Source organism: Xenopus laevis, chromosome 3L (genome assembly GCF_017654675.1).
Source record: "Xenopus laevis strain J_2021 chromosome 3L, Xenopus_laevis_v10.1, whole genome shotgun sequence".
Classification (NCBI taxonomy): Eukaryota; Metazoa; Chordata; class Amphibia; order Anura; family Pipidae; genus Xenopus; species Xenopus laevis.
The window spans coordinates 121,726,470-121,743,330 of NC_054375.1; the positions used below are offsets into that span (position 1 = coordinate 121,726,470).

At 40.0% G+C, this 16,861-nt stretch overlaps 1 protein-coding gene across 4 annotated transcripts in view; it reads right to left on the reverse strand.

The window, feature by feature from the left end:
- adamts17.L (ADAM metallopeptidase with thrombospondin type 1 motif 17 L homeolog) overlaps positions 1-16,861 on the reverse strand; it is a 143,391-nt gene that overhangs the window by 35,700 nt on the left and 90,830 nt on the right. For 3 of the 4 annotated variants that reach the window (XM_041586874.1, XM_041586872.1, XM_041586875.1), the window contains 5 exons: positions 11,932-12,098; positions 11,336-11,463; positions 5,381-5,501; positions 3,405-3,479; positions 1,302-1,382 (listed from right to left, as the gene is read on the reverse strand). In XM_041586874.1, coding sequence (XP_041442808.1) covers positions 1,302-1,382; positions 3,405-3,479; positions 5,381-5,501; positions 11,336-11,463; positions 11,932-12,098 — 572 coding nt within the window. The remainder of the gene's footprint in view (positions 1-1,301; positions 1,383-3,404; positions 3,480-5,380; positions 5,502-11,335; positions 11,464-11,931; positions 12,099-16,861) is intronic. The other variant, XM_041586873.1, reaches the window with a different exon arrangement.

A 16,861-nucleotide genomic window follows, 5' to 3' on the forward strand; every position in this document is an offset into this window, starting at 1 on the left:
TAATAACCTGTCCCGTAGCATCAGCTTATATAACAGGCCAACCTCATTTTCTGCTGGATAATTTGCCACAGGCTGGTGCAATATGTTCTGTATATAAAATATGGCATTTTTAACCCTATTCATTTTTATGGTTTAGTTCTCCTTTAAACAGACTACAAGGTACGAGAACATCCCATCTAGCTTAGAAGGTGTAAAAGTGAGAAAGGAGTAAATGTTTTCTTACTTAAGGTTCATTTAAGGAAACAAATAATGGGAATTGAATAGACAAATAGGGTACTTATTCCCCCAAAAGATTTAGAAGGGATAATGTACTATAATGCCAATGTGTCCCTTTTTTCTAATGACATGGAATTATTAACATATAGGCCAAATGACCAGGCTGAGGGCAGCAGGTAGTGCTGAAAAAATGTTGAACTTGTATATATACACAACACTATTTATTTTTAAAAGTTTGTCATTTTTGCCAAGTCTACACAGGACATCTACAGTTTAAAATGAATGGGGAAACATATTACCAACGTCGAAATGGCGCACCTTCAGTAATAGCCTGTGGCAGCATCCCTAGTACAATCATATTTATATTTTTGGAGACTGACTCCAGATACCCAAAATTGCTTCCGACTCCAAAGCTCTGGTTTTAATATTTAAAGGTTTGCAAAATTACATATATAAAACTACTATAGCTGACGTTTTTAAGCCTTGGCTGACCTTTCTATTGCAATACTCTAATTAATAATGAATAACTTCCTCTACATCTGTCATTCCCAAACTGTGGGGATTGCCCCTCCAAGGGGCCAGGAAAGTCAGCTGAGGGGCCCAGCCTGAAGGCCAGATAGGGTGCAATTTGGTACTGTCCTGGATATTTTTGGAACCATTACTAAATGGCTAATACAGCAATGTTTTCATTTTGTAACCCCATTATGAGACAAGCACTGCTGTGACCAAATTGTGGACCTTGAAGGGTTGCCTGAACTAAACAGTATGGAAACCACTGCTCCAGATAAACTACTGGACCTTGGAGCACATTGCCTCTCTAGATATCACAGCATAACCAGAGAGAATTTATGACATTAGAATTCAGATAAGTGAGACCTAGCTGCTGTGTTTACAGACTACTGCATATGCCAACTTATTCACCCTCAAGCATACAGTTTTAAATCAGAATACAGGTGGTTTGATTTATGCTTTCTGTTTGAAGGATAAAGCTTAAGTTAGTCAGTGATATTCATTCATTGGGTTATATAGGGAGAGAATAGGTTAATTGCTTTTAGGGATTACACATATGAATATATGATTTTTACCCAGAAAGCTGTGCGCTGGCTTGTCCTCCACCACCCGAATTCTCCTGGCTCCTGCAGGGATCACAGCAGCTTCAATATAACCTGTGAGACAAAGCAAATCCACAACAGTTTTCAGGGAAACTCACACGTTTTCTAGACTGGAGATACCACTTTAATGTGGTCAATGAGTGGTTCAACACTTTCGTTGCCTTCACCCTTAAATAGTTATTGGCCACAATGGAAGCGCACAAACTGCAAATCTTAAGACAAGTTCACCACTCCAGCTTATGGACAAAAAGCATGCAGATAAAACACACAGCTATCAGACAGACAGGTGATGGAAATCCACAATAAGTTACACGATGCTAGCCTGAGAAAAACCCAAGATCAGCAAGTCTTCATGCCTAAGGTCTGCCGGCTGCAGCCTGAACAAATACATGACGTCAAATAGACTTACCAGGCAAGTGTGTGAGCGGCTACACTGTAAATAGAGCGTTCTGTTGGGTTTGGCAGAGCAGTGCTTTTGTTGCACCCATGCCAGACCCTCTGACACTTCATCATTTGTCATCTTGAGAGAAAGAGATGACCTTGCAGGACACTTGTCACAAGGAAAAATGACTTGTTTAATATGGAAGTCTGAGGGTGAAGGAGTTCAGTTAGAAGCCAGATCTTGGTTACTGCTCAGGGTTACATCATGCAATGGGACTTTGACACAAACCGCACACACTCACCAGCTCTGCTGTACACGGAGATGAGCGGGAGAGGTCAGGCATGCAAACGTGGGCCAAGCAAACCCTCCTACATGGGGTGCATTAACCAAGTGAACAAAACACCCATGGGATGATTTATCAAAGTGTTACCATCTTAAAGCATTCCATTAACACAAGTGCAAAGGAAATCTAAGGCTTTTGCCTTATTTTCTTGAGCATTTCTCTTGAAAACGAGTTGAGGTTTTGTACATCCGGCTTGAACAGCATCTACTGCTGCACTTTGAGAAATCATCCGTTAGACTATAGACATGAAATTTTTGGTAGTGAATGAGTTAACCCCTTCAATGCAGGAGGCAAGGTATTTTTATAGGGGCGCTGGTTTCAAACACAATTTAAGACCCAGGGTCCCAGTGTTTGCATACAATACTGGGAACAGCAGTAGAAAAACTGCAAGAGGCAAATCATGAGGCTTGGTTGGAGGTAGGAAACCCCCACGTTTATCCACAGGGTCTTTTTTCAGACCCCATACAAACAATGATTTTATGCACACATGATTGTACTCTTGTGAATATACATGAGATGTTCAACAATCACTTCCCAAATATGTCCAAATGTAACTCATTGGTTGTGGGCTGCATATTAAAAACACATTTCCTTCACTGGCTTTAAATCTTTTAAAGTCTCAGAGACTTACATTTCTCCATTGTTTTATTATCCGATTTCATGCCTCTATTGGACATGTATCAGAAAACAAAGGCCTTGGCTCTTTGTCATAAGAGAAAGTTAAAGGGACACTATACATTTTTTTCTGAACTCTGAAATTGTCTTGTGGAAATGCTAAGTTACTCTACAATTATTTTCCTCATATTTTGCTTCCCCTAGCTTCTGTAAAGGTGCAAAAAATACAGTTTCAGTTTTTCCTAGGTACCCATTATGTCAGGCTTTCTGGTCACAGCTTTTTTATCGCTTCCCATAATGCTCCTATTGTGTTATACTCGTCCTACAGGAAGCAAGCAGGGACCATGGCCTAGAAAGCTAGGAATTGTGGTCTGACATTTAGAGAGGTTGGCAGCCAGAGAGGATTGTAACCAGTCCCAGGGGCAAGTCAATACATTTTATAATAACTTGCACAGAGAGAAACCATAAACTTTGGCAACATAGATATTCATCTGTGCTTGGAATAGTTTTGCAGCAGAGCTTAAATGTCCCTTTTCGATTGGGGAGAGCCATGCTTATGGATGGAATGAATCTCATAGCCAAATTTGCATTGAAGGGGTTAGTATACCAAAAATAAAGACTTCTGATACATGACTGTGTTCAAAAACAATACTATCCCGGGGAACACCAACCAAACACCAGGGTGACAGGCTAATCACGGAGAGGGATAGTCACACAGAGCTCACACTGCGCTTACATGTGAAGCACTTGGGTTGTGCCTTTGCCTTTGTCATGACACATGTGGAAACCTTCTTACAATGACTACGGTTAACTGGGAACACAAACATATCATGAGGCATCTTTGGAACTAACCAAAAACACACACAGCTTTGACGTAACTTCAGTTTCAGATGCAATAGGTAAAGGCAAGAAGTAGGGCAATGTTGGATTTTGGATTATTCTGGCCCTCCAGACACCTTGGTCCCCCTGCTACCAGGTGTACTGCCAAACAGAGTTCAAGTCCACATAGGGGCTACCAAATAGCCAATTATAGCCCATATTTGGCACCCCTATGATTTTGATCTTTTTTTCTTGCTTATGTTGCTCTGCAACCCCTTGAATGTTGCTCCCAGTGGCCTCAAAACAGATGCTTATTTTTGAGTTCTTGGAGGCAAGTTTTGGTTGCATAAAAACCAGATGTACTGCCAAACAGAGTCTCTTGTAGGCTGCCAGTCCACATAGTGGCTACCGAATAGCCAATTTTAGCCCATATTTGGCACCCCCATGGTCTTTTTGCTTGCTTATGTTGCTTTCCAACTGTTTTTACATTTGAATGTGACTCACTGGTTAAAAAAGGTTGTGGACCCCTGGAGTAGGGGGTCATTATTGCATTTAATTGGTGCTAATGTTAGTGCAAACAATATTGTTGCTCTTGTCGAAGGCTGCTGGGAGTTTTCAACAACTGTAGAGCCACAGTTTGGCCCATTCTGAAGGTCTCTTATCTTACATATCCTGAACAAGCCAAGTTCAATATATATCACAGGTAAAACCTATACCAAGCATGATGTGGAAAGACACCTGTTTGAATCTCAGCCTTAGGTTTGTTTTTTTTGTTTTTTTTTTACATGAAACCGTTTCTGTTACTTTGCTTAGGTGTGTTAATAACCAAGCAGTCAAATGCACTTAAAGGGAGAGTCTAATTAGTTTAACCTGCCAGAATGTTCCAAAAATAATGAAGCTGTCTGTCTAGCCTTTGTCTAAGCCTTTCCTAGAAATGAAAAGTGTTTATGTTCTCCCTGGTAATGCTAAGAAATAATAAATAGAATATGCAGGAAATCCTGAAATCTGGAGCAAATTCCTTAGAAAAATTTCCCCCCGTACCCTTTCCTAACATCTCCTCTATGTGAATTAGTCTTGACAATTTGAGCCTATGTCTTCTCAGGAATTCCCAGAAGTCTCTAGAGAGTGCTTTGTACACTGCCGAGAAGCTGCCCGATGGCTGTGGTGCTGTGTTTGGAGAGTACAAGGCGTGGATAGGAACGATCCCAATCAATAACAAGCACAGATGCCCTCTGTTCTCAACAGAAACACTGTTCCATGTAAGGGGCATAGAACAATAACAATGATTTCTAAGCCAAACATACAGGCACAAAATAACAAATACTGAGAACATCACAGGCAGTGCCGATGCCCATATTACAATTATCTTCCCTGCTTATTAATAAACGCTACACATGGAGTATCAATGTGGAACTTTCTGCAAATTGACCAAATTTACCATCTTAAAAAGAAACAATTGCAACAATGATGTTCTGGTAATGAATGTAGATTAGATAATGAATATGGCAATGGTATTATTAGCAACGGGCACAGGGACATACATGCTTCTGGTTCCAAAACGTGTGGCACTGCCTCCCTTATAATATAAATTTGCACCTATGCTAATGTAAGAAATGGGATAGGCCAGGCAGTGGGCTGTAGATTGTACTACTCAGTTGGAGAGCCAAACTTTCCCACGTGGTTGATTCCATAGGCCTTTTTAAACCAATTTCTGCACATCTGTTAACGCTAATCTGTGACATGTTGATGTTTTGGTCATATTTTGTACATCAACGTTACACTTAGGGTAATGGTATGCAGAGCAGTTAATGAGCACCCAAAAATGTGGTGCTAAAATTGACCCATTGACTTGCACTCTAATCCCCAAAACCAGAAACAGATCTACTTACTCACCCATTCCCTTGGTGTGATTAAAGTCGCCTTTCACAACCTTGCAGGTTTTGCCATCGCCATTGCATATGCCACATCGATCTTCTTTAGCAGAAGAGCCAATGATCCCTTCACAGCCAATTTTCTAAAGGAGGGCAAGTGTAAAATACAGTTACAAACCCCACATTTCAAGGCTGATGTGGAATTCAGGCATTTTAATAAGATAGATTAAGTATGAGGAAAGGAGGTTGTTGCTAAAAAAAAGGATCATAAGATGTAACTGCAGGGGACACAGCTCAAGAGAAATAATAGTTTTAAGATATAGATAATACACTGAGGGATGCTTCAGCCCTATTCAAAACCGATGATCCAACACTGTGGTGCTGTCTGACAATGACTCAAATTTTTCTGGTCTATATGTCTGACATATATAAATGACCCACACAGTGAGGGGCCCCTGGCTACACAGTTGTGTTCCCAATTCTCTCACTGACCTTCACGGCTTACACAAAGCTCTACATTTTAAAGTAAACAGAGGAAACATTTATAAAACGCTGTCTGATCAACGTTGTGTTGATAATACAGAATTAACTACAGACCCTTTATACTTTCACCAGCTTCTTACTCTCAGACATTGGTATAAGAGAAATATTTTGGCAAGAATACAGGCAAAGGTATCTCAGAGGAAATTAAAGGATGGGTTTTTGTACTGAAGGCCAATGAGTTGTAACTGGTTCCAGCTGACTGTGTATCATGCAAAGATGGGCAAATTGAACTGAAAAGCAATTTCCTAGAATGCTGCATTAAGAAACCTGGTTGTGGCGCTGCAGATACTGATCAGTAACATACTGAAGACGTGGCACATTAAACAGTGAGGATGGAACATTTTTTACACACTTTTAATAAAAAGACTGAGGGTAAGGCAGTAATGATCAAAATCTAGAGAATTATGGTAAAGTTTTATGGTAAAGTTTTAAATATAGGTTCAATAACTTTTTGGGGGAAGGCTTAGTTTTATGAACTATACCCCAATAATGGCTGTCCTATCTAGAAGGAGGGTATAACAAAGGGTTATGAGAACTTGAGTAGTGATTAAGTATACGAGAATAGTACACGTGACAATATTTGTAATCAGTGAGCCAACCTGTAGCACAATAGTAATAATCTCAATTATCTGTCCAGCGAGTCATAGTCCGCAGATGGACAGCACTCTCGTAGTATAATCCATTAACATTTCATTTATTTGAAAAGCCGCATAGTTACAAAAGTTTCAGTATACACAGCCATCATGGTGGAATGATTGCATATCATATAAAGATACCATTAATCAATTAGTGATGGATTGGAAGGCCAGCCTCATACTGTATGTATTTAATACTAAATAACTAATTCCCAAAGCCTGCCGAGCAATGTAAGGAAATAGGAAGCGGAATTGTTTCACTCATTCCCACAGAGTGAAGGGGCTTCTAAATCACCCTGACCCTGATGAACATTTAGTCACTTAATGAAGAGCGTCATCTCCTAAAATAGAACAGTGCAATACAATCACTATATGATACTAATAATAAAAAATGCCTTCATTATTACATATGCAGCTCCATTTACTGAAGATATTGCTGTCCCATATTCCAAGCTTCTTGACCATAGCCATTAGCTCTGTGTTCCTTGTATGAAATAGCAATGTATGTAGTAGGGCAGTGACTCATCATGTTGCTTTCCACCCCCATTGATGTTGCTCCCAGTGGCCTCATAGTAAGTGAGCACTTTGGAATTCCTGACTTAAATTCAAGTTTTGGAGGCATAAAGGCACACGTTTACTCCAACAGTGCCTTCTGCAGGCTAGCAGTCCACATGGAGTTATTAATTAGTGTATCACAGACCTTATTTTGGCATCTGGAATTTTTTCTTGCTTGTGTAGGTCCCCAAGAGTTTTTACATTGGGGTGTGGCTCACAGGTTAAAAAGTTTGGGGACCCCTGTAGTAGGGTTTCATTTTTCCATGCCCTGACATGCAGCTAACTGTAGCATTAACCTCCTTTCTCACTGCAGAAACTGAACTTGTCTTAAAAATGAAACTACTAACAACCTCCATGTCCCAGCATCCTTACATATATCCAATAACCATAACTGGAATGAAGTTAAAATTGCAGCTGCTGATTACTATGACTCGCAACCCCCAAACAGCTGTCCCATGCAGGCGCTAAAATGGGGAAGAGCCTTGAATTGCAAAAAAATTGTTCACAGCAACAAACTGGTTAAAGCTAATTGCAACCTGGGAGCAATATGAAGAATTAGGCAAAACATTATCAGCCTTGTTTCTGGGGCGTATAACAAACAGGGTCAACACTCCGACCAAAATTAAGCCAGAAAACATCTTGGTGAGTTGACGTATTTCCTAATGTCTCGCACATGTGATTGTATTTAGCCGTCTCACAGGGTTATTTACACTTATGGAAGCCAGATGTTACGTCAATGAGTCCCTTTCCAATGTGTGCGATTAATAACACAAGATGGCTTGCTGGCGATCAAGTTCTATGTTGTGATGATCTTAGCAAAAGAGCCTCATGGAATCAATGTGGGGGTTTATCTACAAGCACTGCGCTGTATAACAAGTGGGAAATGAGAAGGGGCGCAGACATTGAATCTGTATTTACATCACGCTTGTCATATGCATGGTGCTTGCAGTGAGATGCAAAGACATTGCCCAAGGTCACAACCAGACTTTACCAACATCAAAGAAAACAATTATTATGGTCTAATTTGTCGCCTACTAAAAAAAAAGTAAGGAAGAGTTTTTTCCCCTGGTTTTGGTTTTTGATTGTGATTGTGTTTAAAGGAACAGATTTTTGCAATTACACATATTGGACTGAGGATAAGAGCACTGAGATTAGATAACCCAAGGTAAATTTAAAGAATTAATAGGGTGGCAAACAAATGTACTGTGTAATAGGTATTGTTACTTTTGGTTCACAGTTTACCTAAATTGCCTTGGCCATGGAGAATAACTACCTCCACCCAAAGCTAACATGAAGTAGTACTTTTTCACAGTGGAACTCAAATAGCCAAGGATTTATATATTTAAAATAGCCAAGGATTTATATATATATATATATATATATATATATATATATATATATATATATATATATATATATATATATATATATATATATATATATATATACACACACTAGTAGGCCAAAGCCCCCATGGCCACCCATCAACCGCCTTACACCCCCCCCCTTCCTGCAGGCATGCTCCTCCTCAGGTTCCGGAACAAAGTGAATGCAACTGGGTGGCATGTTGCCCCTAAAGCTGCAGCACCCTAAGGCCCAGGTGTAAAGTGCTTTATGTCCAGTTTTTTACAGTCTGATACATTAGATAGTTAGATAGCATTAGATAGGGAAAAGTCCACACTCATAGGTCTTGTGATGAAAAAGAGAGCATGTTTTATTCAATGTTTCCGCTCTTAAACTCGAGCCATCCTCAGGAAGTCTTGAGTTAGGAGCTGAAAGATTCGAAATAAATATGATTTGATTTTTTCACCTTAAAAGACCTGGATTGCGGTTTCTTTGCTATTTGGATGTATATTATATAACCTGCACCCAGGCGTTAGACATATTTTTGGAGTGCTCCAGGTGGATAGTGTTATATATATATATATATATATATATATATATATATATACACATATATATATATAAAAATGCACACACTTTTTTCAACCTAACTTACTAGTTTACGAAAAAATTTGTAATATATACGAGAATACAAATTATTTTCTGTTAACTAAATTTGCTTGTACAAAACATCTACATTATAATTGTCCAAATCTCCACTTTGCTCCAGAAATTCATCTTGCTCCAAACTTATAACTAGACACGTTGTAAGTTACTTCAAAAAAGTTACACATTGAAATAAAAATAGCTGGCAAAATCTCTAGGTTGCACTTCATGTTGCTCGAAATGACAAGGCTAAGAGAAAAAAGAGAAATCAACTGAAATCAGTGTGCAAGGGAACCAGAACACCATTGGCTGGGCTCAAGCTCTGCTTCAAAGAAGCCACTGCAACATATCTGTTCCAACTGCCGCCACAGAATGCCAGTAAGTCATAAGCAAAAAGTTTCACTGTGTGTGCCTCTAGCCTAGAAACAGGCAACCTTTGGATTCTGAGATATTGTTGAACTATACCTCCCTGCGTAACTGTTTTGAGACAGAATTGGAGTTGTTTACAGTATCTGTAACATCTGGAGTGCCTAAGGTTGCCCAGACCTGCTCCAGCCTTTAGGTGATTGCACAAATATGCAGCTAAAATAATGTACAGCATTAGAATGTAGGGCTTGAGTCCATATATAACCCAAAATGAAACTCCTAAAGGAATAAATAAGCCTAGTGTCATTGCTCAACCACCACCCATAATGCGCACAGTAGGGGGGTTAAAAAATGAATAATGACAAAGCCTTCGGCTCAGAGCTTCCCTCATTTCTCCCTAAAACCCCAAATCCATAGAATTAGTAATCCAAGATGTTCCTGCCATAAACATCTCCAGCTGTTCAAAGAAACACTTTCCATGGAAGTGTTTGCTTAATGTAGCACTGCGAGAGCTAATCCTAAAACAATGCCCTTGATTAGCTCTCATCCCAAGGCGCATAGGAGCCAATTGCCAAGCAAAGTGCTGGCAGCCCAATATGATGAACAGAGCTGGTACACTGGGCAGCTGTGGATAATTCCAAAGTGAGGTCAGGAACCTAATGCACCTGATAAGAGCGTGAGATAATGTCTGAGGTTCTGAGTGGCGATATGCGAGTGCCAGCAACAATGCCGCTTCCTAAGCTGTGACAGGCACCAGTTACACACAGCTCTACAAAACATTGCTGGCCCTCGCAGCTGCCAAGGAGTTAAGATTCCTTGGCACAATATTACCACAATGTTTGTGCAACCATGTCATGTGCCAAAAGGACATGTTGCAATAACGAGAGACGTAGTCATTGTGCTGTGTTTTAAGTGGCACAGAGACCTGCTTTTTAATTGCAGCTCAAACACTAATGTCCAAATCTCTATTTATGCTAATTTATCAGTGTTAAAAGGGACCAGTTTTACAATAACATTTTGCTTTCAGACCTACAGTATATGGGTTGTGTCAATGTGACACACAACTGGGCTTTAAGTTGAAAATATATGCGTGGGTGCGCAAATGTTGTAATCCAAGATGTGAGAAGTTCAAAGGTGCTCGAAATGTTTATGAAAACAAGGCTGGCAACCCAAAACTGGTCAAAGATGGGGACATATACTGAAATAACACATGCTCTCATGCTGCTTGAATCCCAAGTTGAAGGTTACCTTCATGAACATAGAGCATGTACAAAACAAACAGCAATGTACTGACAGGTAAAAAGACTAATGCACAGGAGTACATAATATTTAGGGAGATGAATGCTTTTATTTGGTACTTTCTGGAATCAGAGAGGGACAAATATAAGTTCCAACTCTGCAGATGCTGCAAAAAGAATGCTTCTTCCCCAATTGCTCTCAGAAACATCAACCGACTGTCATACTTTTATGTCCCTGAAAATCCTACCTGCTGAAGCATCCATTGTAAAGGCTGTCTCTTAAAAGGGGCAGGTCTGTGATAAGCCAGCAACCTGATTTATTTTCATTTATATAAAAGAGAAAACAAAACAATAGCCAAAAATATTACGATACAGGTACTATTGAAACTGAGAAGCACGGGCAAACATTATATAGCTTTCCTGGTCTGGTTGGACAATAGAACCATCGAACTAAAAGCTTTTGATGGCATGTTATGGTGGCAGGAGGATGTGCAGAGTGACAGGCAAGACAATGTTACTGTTAATTATTATTGCTGGATTTCTTTAATTGCAGTGAGGAATATTGCTGTAGGTAATACAAAAGAGAGGTAAAGCAGCAGATTTGGATGAAGGTTTTAGAGGAGATTGAGAAACACTGGTGAGCTACTCCACCTGGCACCTGCCATAAACGCAGAGATCAGTCTCATAAGGACCACAAGGTGTCCCATCCAGGACTCGGTCTGCCATCAGCACTGGAGCATCACGGCCCACTGGGGTGCAGAAAAGCTCACATGGCCTATCTAGAAAAGAAATAATGTTGGAGCATGAGCAGGTCAAGAAAGTGTTAGAAAAGACAGGAGTGGATTAAAAAGACTACCAGAAAGCTCAGGACCTACAGTTTTCGAGGTAAGGGGCCTTTCACTAATTTGGATCTCCATATTACAAGTCTACTAAAAAATCATGTAAACATTAAATAAACCCATTTGTTTTGCCTTCAATAAGGATTAATTATATCTTAGTTGGGATCAATTACAAGGTACTGTTTTATTATTACAGAGTAAAAGGAAATCATTTTATAATTATGATTATTTGATTAAAAAAGAGTTTATGGGAGATGGCCTTCCTGTAATTTTGAGCTTTCTGGATAACGAGTTTCCAGATAATGGATCCCATGATAATAAACATGCAAAGGAAGGAATAAAATAAGAAGTAGTAAGAATAAAAAAAAAAAAAAACAATAGAAAGGAGAATTATGTAAACACTCATACCATCAATGATGACAGCTGTGAGGGGGCTTTTTTTCTTGTTACTGCTGCGATCGTGGGACTGACACTGATGGTCTCTGAAGCTCGAGGCTCCCTTTGGACAGGGCAGGTTCTCACAAACCATGTGCTCAACACTTGCACCTCGGCAACTGCGACCTCCAGGCCCCGGGCTGGAATGAAACAGCAGATCAGGATTTAGGTGAACAGATATAGTCTGTATAACAAACAAATTCAACGTTTACTACAAGTCCCTTGGTAGTCTAAATTATGGACATTGTAAATCTGTAAACATGCAATAGCGTTCTAGACCAACTGCTGTGTAATTCCACTTTTAAAAACAATACTATCACCATTCTATAGCTATTATAGCTCTATAGTTGTTTTAAAACATTATTTGTGCTTCTTAAAAAAAATGTACACTTTGAACAGCAATATGTTCAAGTCTTATAATAACTTTATCAAGGCCCTTTACACCTATAGACTTGGGTTTAAATATTTTTGGTTTGTCACTGGACACTAGATTGAAGGGGAAAATTATATGGCCATTGGTAACCTGCTCTTTAATAAATGTAGCTCTTAACAATGTATTGAGTGCCAACGCATTATTAATGGCTATTACTAATGGCAAGCTGAGCCAACTTCAACTGCCAGCTTCCTGCTAATGAGCCACAGGTTAGCTATGCAACCCACACCCACAGTCCACTGTGATTGCAATGCGCTTACACTATGTCCGAGACCTCTTTACGCCTAAAAAATATTCCATTCCTTACCCTAGCTTAAGTGTTGTATTCTATATGTACATTTTGGTTCAGAACATCATGCTGCAAGTGTTGATATGCACACCCCCTCTTGTTATGTTATTCTGCATTACAGTAGAGTTTGTGCTTGGGTTTGGGCACCAAGCCCCAGAAGGGGCCAACTGGCCAGAAAAATATTCTTATTAAATGAATTAAGACACTGTGCAATAACGGTTATATAATATTTTTAGCTATGTTCAATATACAGGTTTTGTTGAGTGACATGTTCCGGCGAGGGGATTCCAGGAGTTTTAGTTCAATAGCATATGGAGAACCACATACTAGACATCCCTAATTTACTTGGTCGAAGGAGCCGATTATCCTGCAGTGCCTGTGTGTTATCTTTAACCCCATCCCTATGTGGCTCCCAATTAAGCAATTAACCTTTGCAAACCACATGTTGTTTTGCCAGCACTCACTTGTAACCTTTTCCTATTTGAAAAGTGCATTGCAAAGCAGAAGAGAGTGTGACATTCCTGCGTGTCCCAAAGACACTTGCTGCACTGAACTCTGACTTTCTTTTGGCAGCTGGCATACTTCATAGGACATTACTTGGTCTGCCCTCAATCCACCTGTCCCTGTGCTGCTTCCACTGATTCTGCATAAAAAAAATACAGTAGTACGGCTGCTGCAGTCTTTAAAAATAAGAACTCAGGAAAATAAAGGGTTTGAACTAGGATATGCCGGAAATAGTAATTACTTTTTAAAGCATTTGTACTGATATATACAAACTTTGGAGTATATTTATCAAAGAGCAAATCAGAGGTCGCCACTGTCCTCTAGAGTGAAATTCTGCCACTCTCCATTCATTTCTATGGGGTGAACTTTCACCCGTTCATAAATAATCTTTTACAAATCCAATAGAAATGAATGGGGAGTGGCCGAATTTCACTCTAGAGGACTGCTGCGATCTCTAACTTCACTCTTTGATAAATATATCCCTTTGTTTCAAGCCTGGACTGGAAATCTGTCGGTTCTGGTATTGCCGGAGGGGCTGCTGTAAGTGGCCATAGAGAATCATTATTTAGCTGGCTGGTGGGGGGCTGTTTGGGCCTTTGTTTACCGGACATACCAGGGACTTTTTTCATTCTCAGATCTGCTTTGTTTATACATTAGTTAAGTGGTGTCAGCCTTGGAGAGATCTCTCCTTAGTACAAAACTTGGACAAACAGTGGATTGACAAAGCTGCAGAGATGCAGGACTAGGCATTTCTGCACTGGTCTGTGACTGGCTGCTTCCATTTCCAATCACACCACAGTTTGATCAGTCACACTGATTTAGCAACAGGTGAAAAAAATTGATTTGATCACAAGGAAAACATTTTTTTTGTCTTGCAGGTCTATTTTTACTATTTATCAATGGTTTTTGCTTTGCTGGCACTTGCTCAAGCAGAAAACTGCTGTGTTTCTGTTATTAAGAATTTATTACCTTCAAAGTCTCTGGCAACTATGCACGATTTGCACAAACTTTTCAAGAAAATTACAATATGGGAGTTAAAAATCACTCCTAAAGATAAAGCCAGGGTATGAACAAATCTTTTTATATCATTACAAATATTTAATTGACTAATGGTTTTTGGAAATGCTTGTACAGCGTCCTAGCTCAGCTGTATTTGGCAGTTTATAAACTGTTCACTAATGTTTTAAAATGCTGTTTTATTTATTAAATAAAAAACAAGCTGTATTTTAGCTTTGGGCTCTTTAGCAAGGAATTTATCATCGGAGAGGGAGGAAACATTTTATAGAGAAACAAGGGAGGGCAAAAGGCCATGCTTTCACAGCCTCCCTGAGCAATCCACTAATGTAATTAAAGGAACGATTTTGAAAGCATAATGGATTAATCAGCATCTGTAAATCTCATTTGAAAGCGGAAAAATTAATATAGTGTTGAATGGGTTTAAACTGAATATTTCACCAGGGGAAACTCCTATCCCAAGTGTTATTTAAGTCTGTCAGTCACAGGAAGGGACATGTTGAGGACAATCAGGCCACATATACTGTAGTTAAGATTTTATGTAATGCAAAGTTCATACTCCAAAACTATTTTTTTTTATTTTTTACTTTGAATTGTTTTCCTGCATAATTGGAAGACTTATTTCAAATAACCAAGAAAGTAGTGTTGGATGGACAACTTTCAAATGCAATTAACTGCCATTAGCCCAACATGGATTAGCGACCAGAGTAAGTATAACCAGCTTTCCAGGTGAGGTGAGAGAAGATTACTATGTGACTGGAGAAAAAACTGCAGCTCTTAGGGCTCTTACTCACGAGCGTTTTTACCTGCGCTCCCCTGCATTCCGTTTTTCGGCGTTCAGCCGCAGGGGAGCGCAGGAATAGACGCATTTCATTATTTCAAATGGGGCTGTACTCACACAGGCGCATGTAGGCGCCGAACGCAGGAAAAATGCAGCATGTTGCGTCTCAACCTGCGTTCAGCACCTACATGTGCCTGTGTGAGTACAGCCCCATTTGAAATAATGAAATGCGTCTATTCCTGCGCTCCCCTGCGGCTGAACGCCGAAAAACGGAACGCAGGGGAGCGCAGGTAAAAACGCTCGTGAGTAAGAGCCCTTAGGATAGTGACAAACATGGTGCAGAACACGCTAGTTTGGCCAGTATCTGCTCTCTGTGTGTGATAACTAAATGTGGCTCGAATTTCCAGTTACAACATAAGGCATAGAGGGTGCCCATATTAGCCTGCTTTGTCCCAGAGAAGTATCATATGTGACATAAGCCTAAAAGTGGCCATACACAGAAAGATGCGCTCATTTAGTGACAAACCTAATCGGATCATTACGAAAGGGAAACAGGCGGTCAGATTGCGTGATCGCATCAACGAACAGATTGACTGTCCTGTCCGATCGACATCTGGCCGACTTTCAGCCAGATATCGTTCGGGGAAGCCCCTCAGAGGGCTCCATACACGGGCCAATAAGCTGACGACTCTGTCAGCAGCTTTTATCGGCCTGTGTATGGCCACCTAAAGGGCAGTGGCCGAATAGGAGATTAGTCTCCGTAATTTTTTAAAAGTGACTTTTGGCAACAAGTTGTTTGTTTTGTCTCCTAGCTGAAAATAATGTGAAACGCCAACAGGAACACCAACAGTACTATTTCCAAACGCATGTCGCCCAGAATCGACAGTTTTCTGAGTGATATCACATAGAGAGCATTGCCATTGAGATTCACTGACATCTCCAAGTAGCATGCCCATTGGGAGACAAGTAGCCGTCAATGTATGTAAATTTGGAGTATATGTGTATGCATCAAATTTGAATTGTTTTGTCCCAGCGTTGTAGCATTCATTCATCATTTGCACTGAAAACACGCTGTGAGCTTACGCCCAAGAAAACATGCCGAGAAATCACTCAAAAGAAAAACACACAGAGAAGGCACCTAAAGAAAAACAGGCTGTTGAAATACTGATCCAAATATACCTGGGAGCCAAAACAGTACTTCCGCTTTGCTTGTGGGCGGGAAAAATTGTCGCAGTTGTCTATGGGAAGCAAATTGACACTAAATTGAAATTACTTATAATTGCTGGTACAAAATGACAAATGGCTTGTTGCTGAAAGTCGCTTTTTAAAAGATTTTGGCAACTAATCTCCTCGTCGGCCACTGCCCTACTACCGAAATTCCTTGGAATGCAAGGATAGCACCTTTGCACAACTGAACAGCATCTCTAGAGGCACAGGCCTTTTTTAAAATCCTGATTTGAGGTAAAGATTTACTGCAGTGTAATTATTTCTAATAGCATGGTCTACATAGATGGCAAATAAAGTGACAATCGAGTGGGATAAATCAAAGACTATGCTCCATTATAACAAGAACCATAGATCAAACAAGGCTGGACACGTAATGCTCAGCTCTGAATAAATAGGAAAAGGAATACTGGGTGGAACAGGATGCTCATATTTTTACCACATGCTCTAAAATGACCTTTGTGGCTGCCAGCGTCTATTTAATAAGTTGACTGTGGTGTAATACTGATAAAATATCTGTCTGCAAGTGAAAGTGTAAGTCCAGCCTTCAGCTGATCTGTTGCTGAAGTGTGAATCATTCTGTGATCACAGCACAAACTACACGGTACCATAAGTAGGCGTTTGTGTGTCTCGGGGAATGAATGAGGTGACGGGTTTC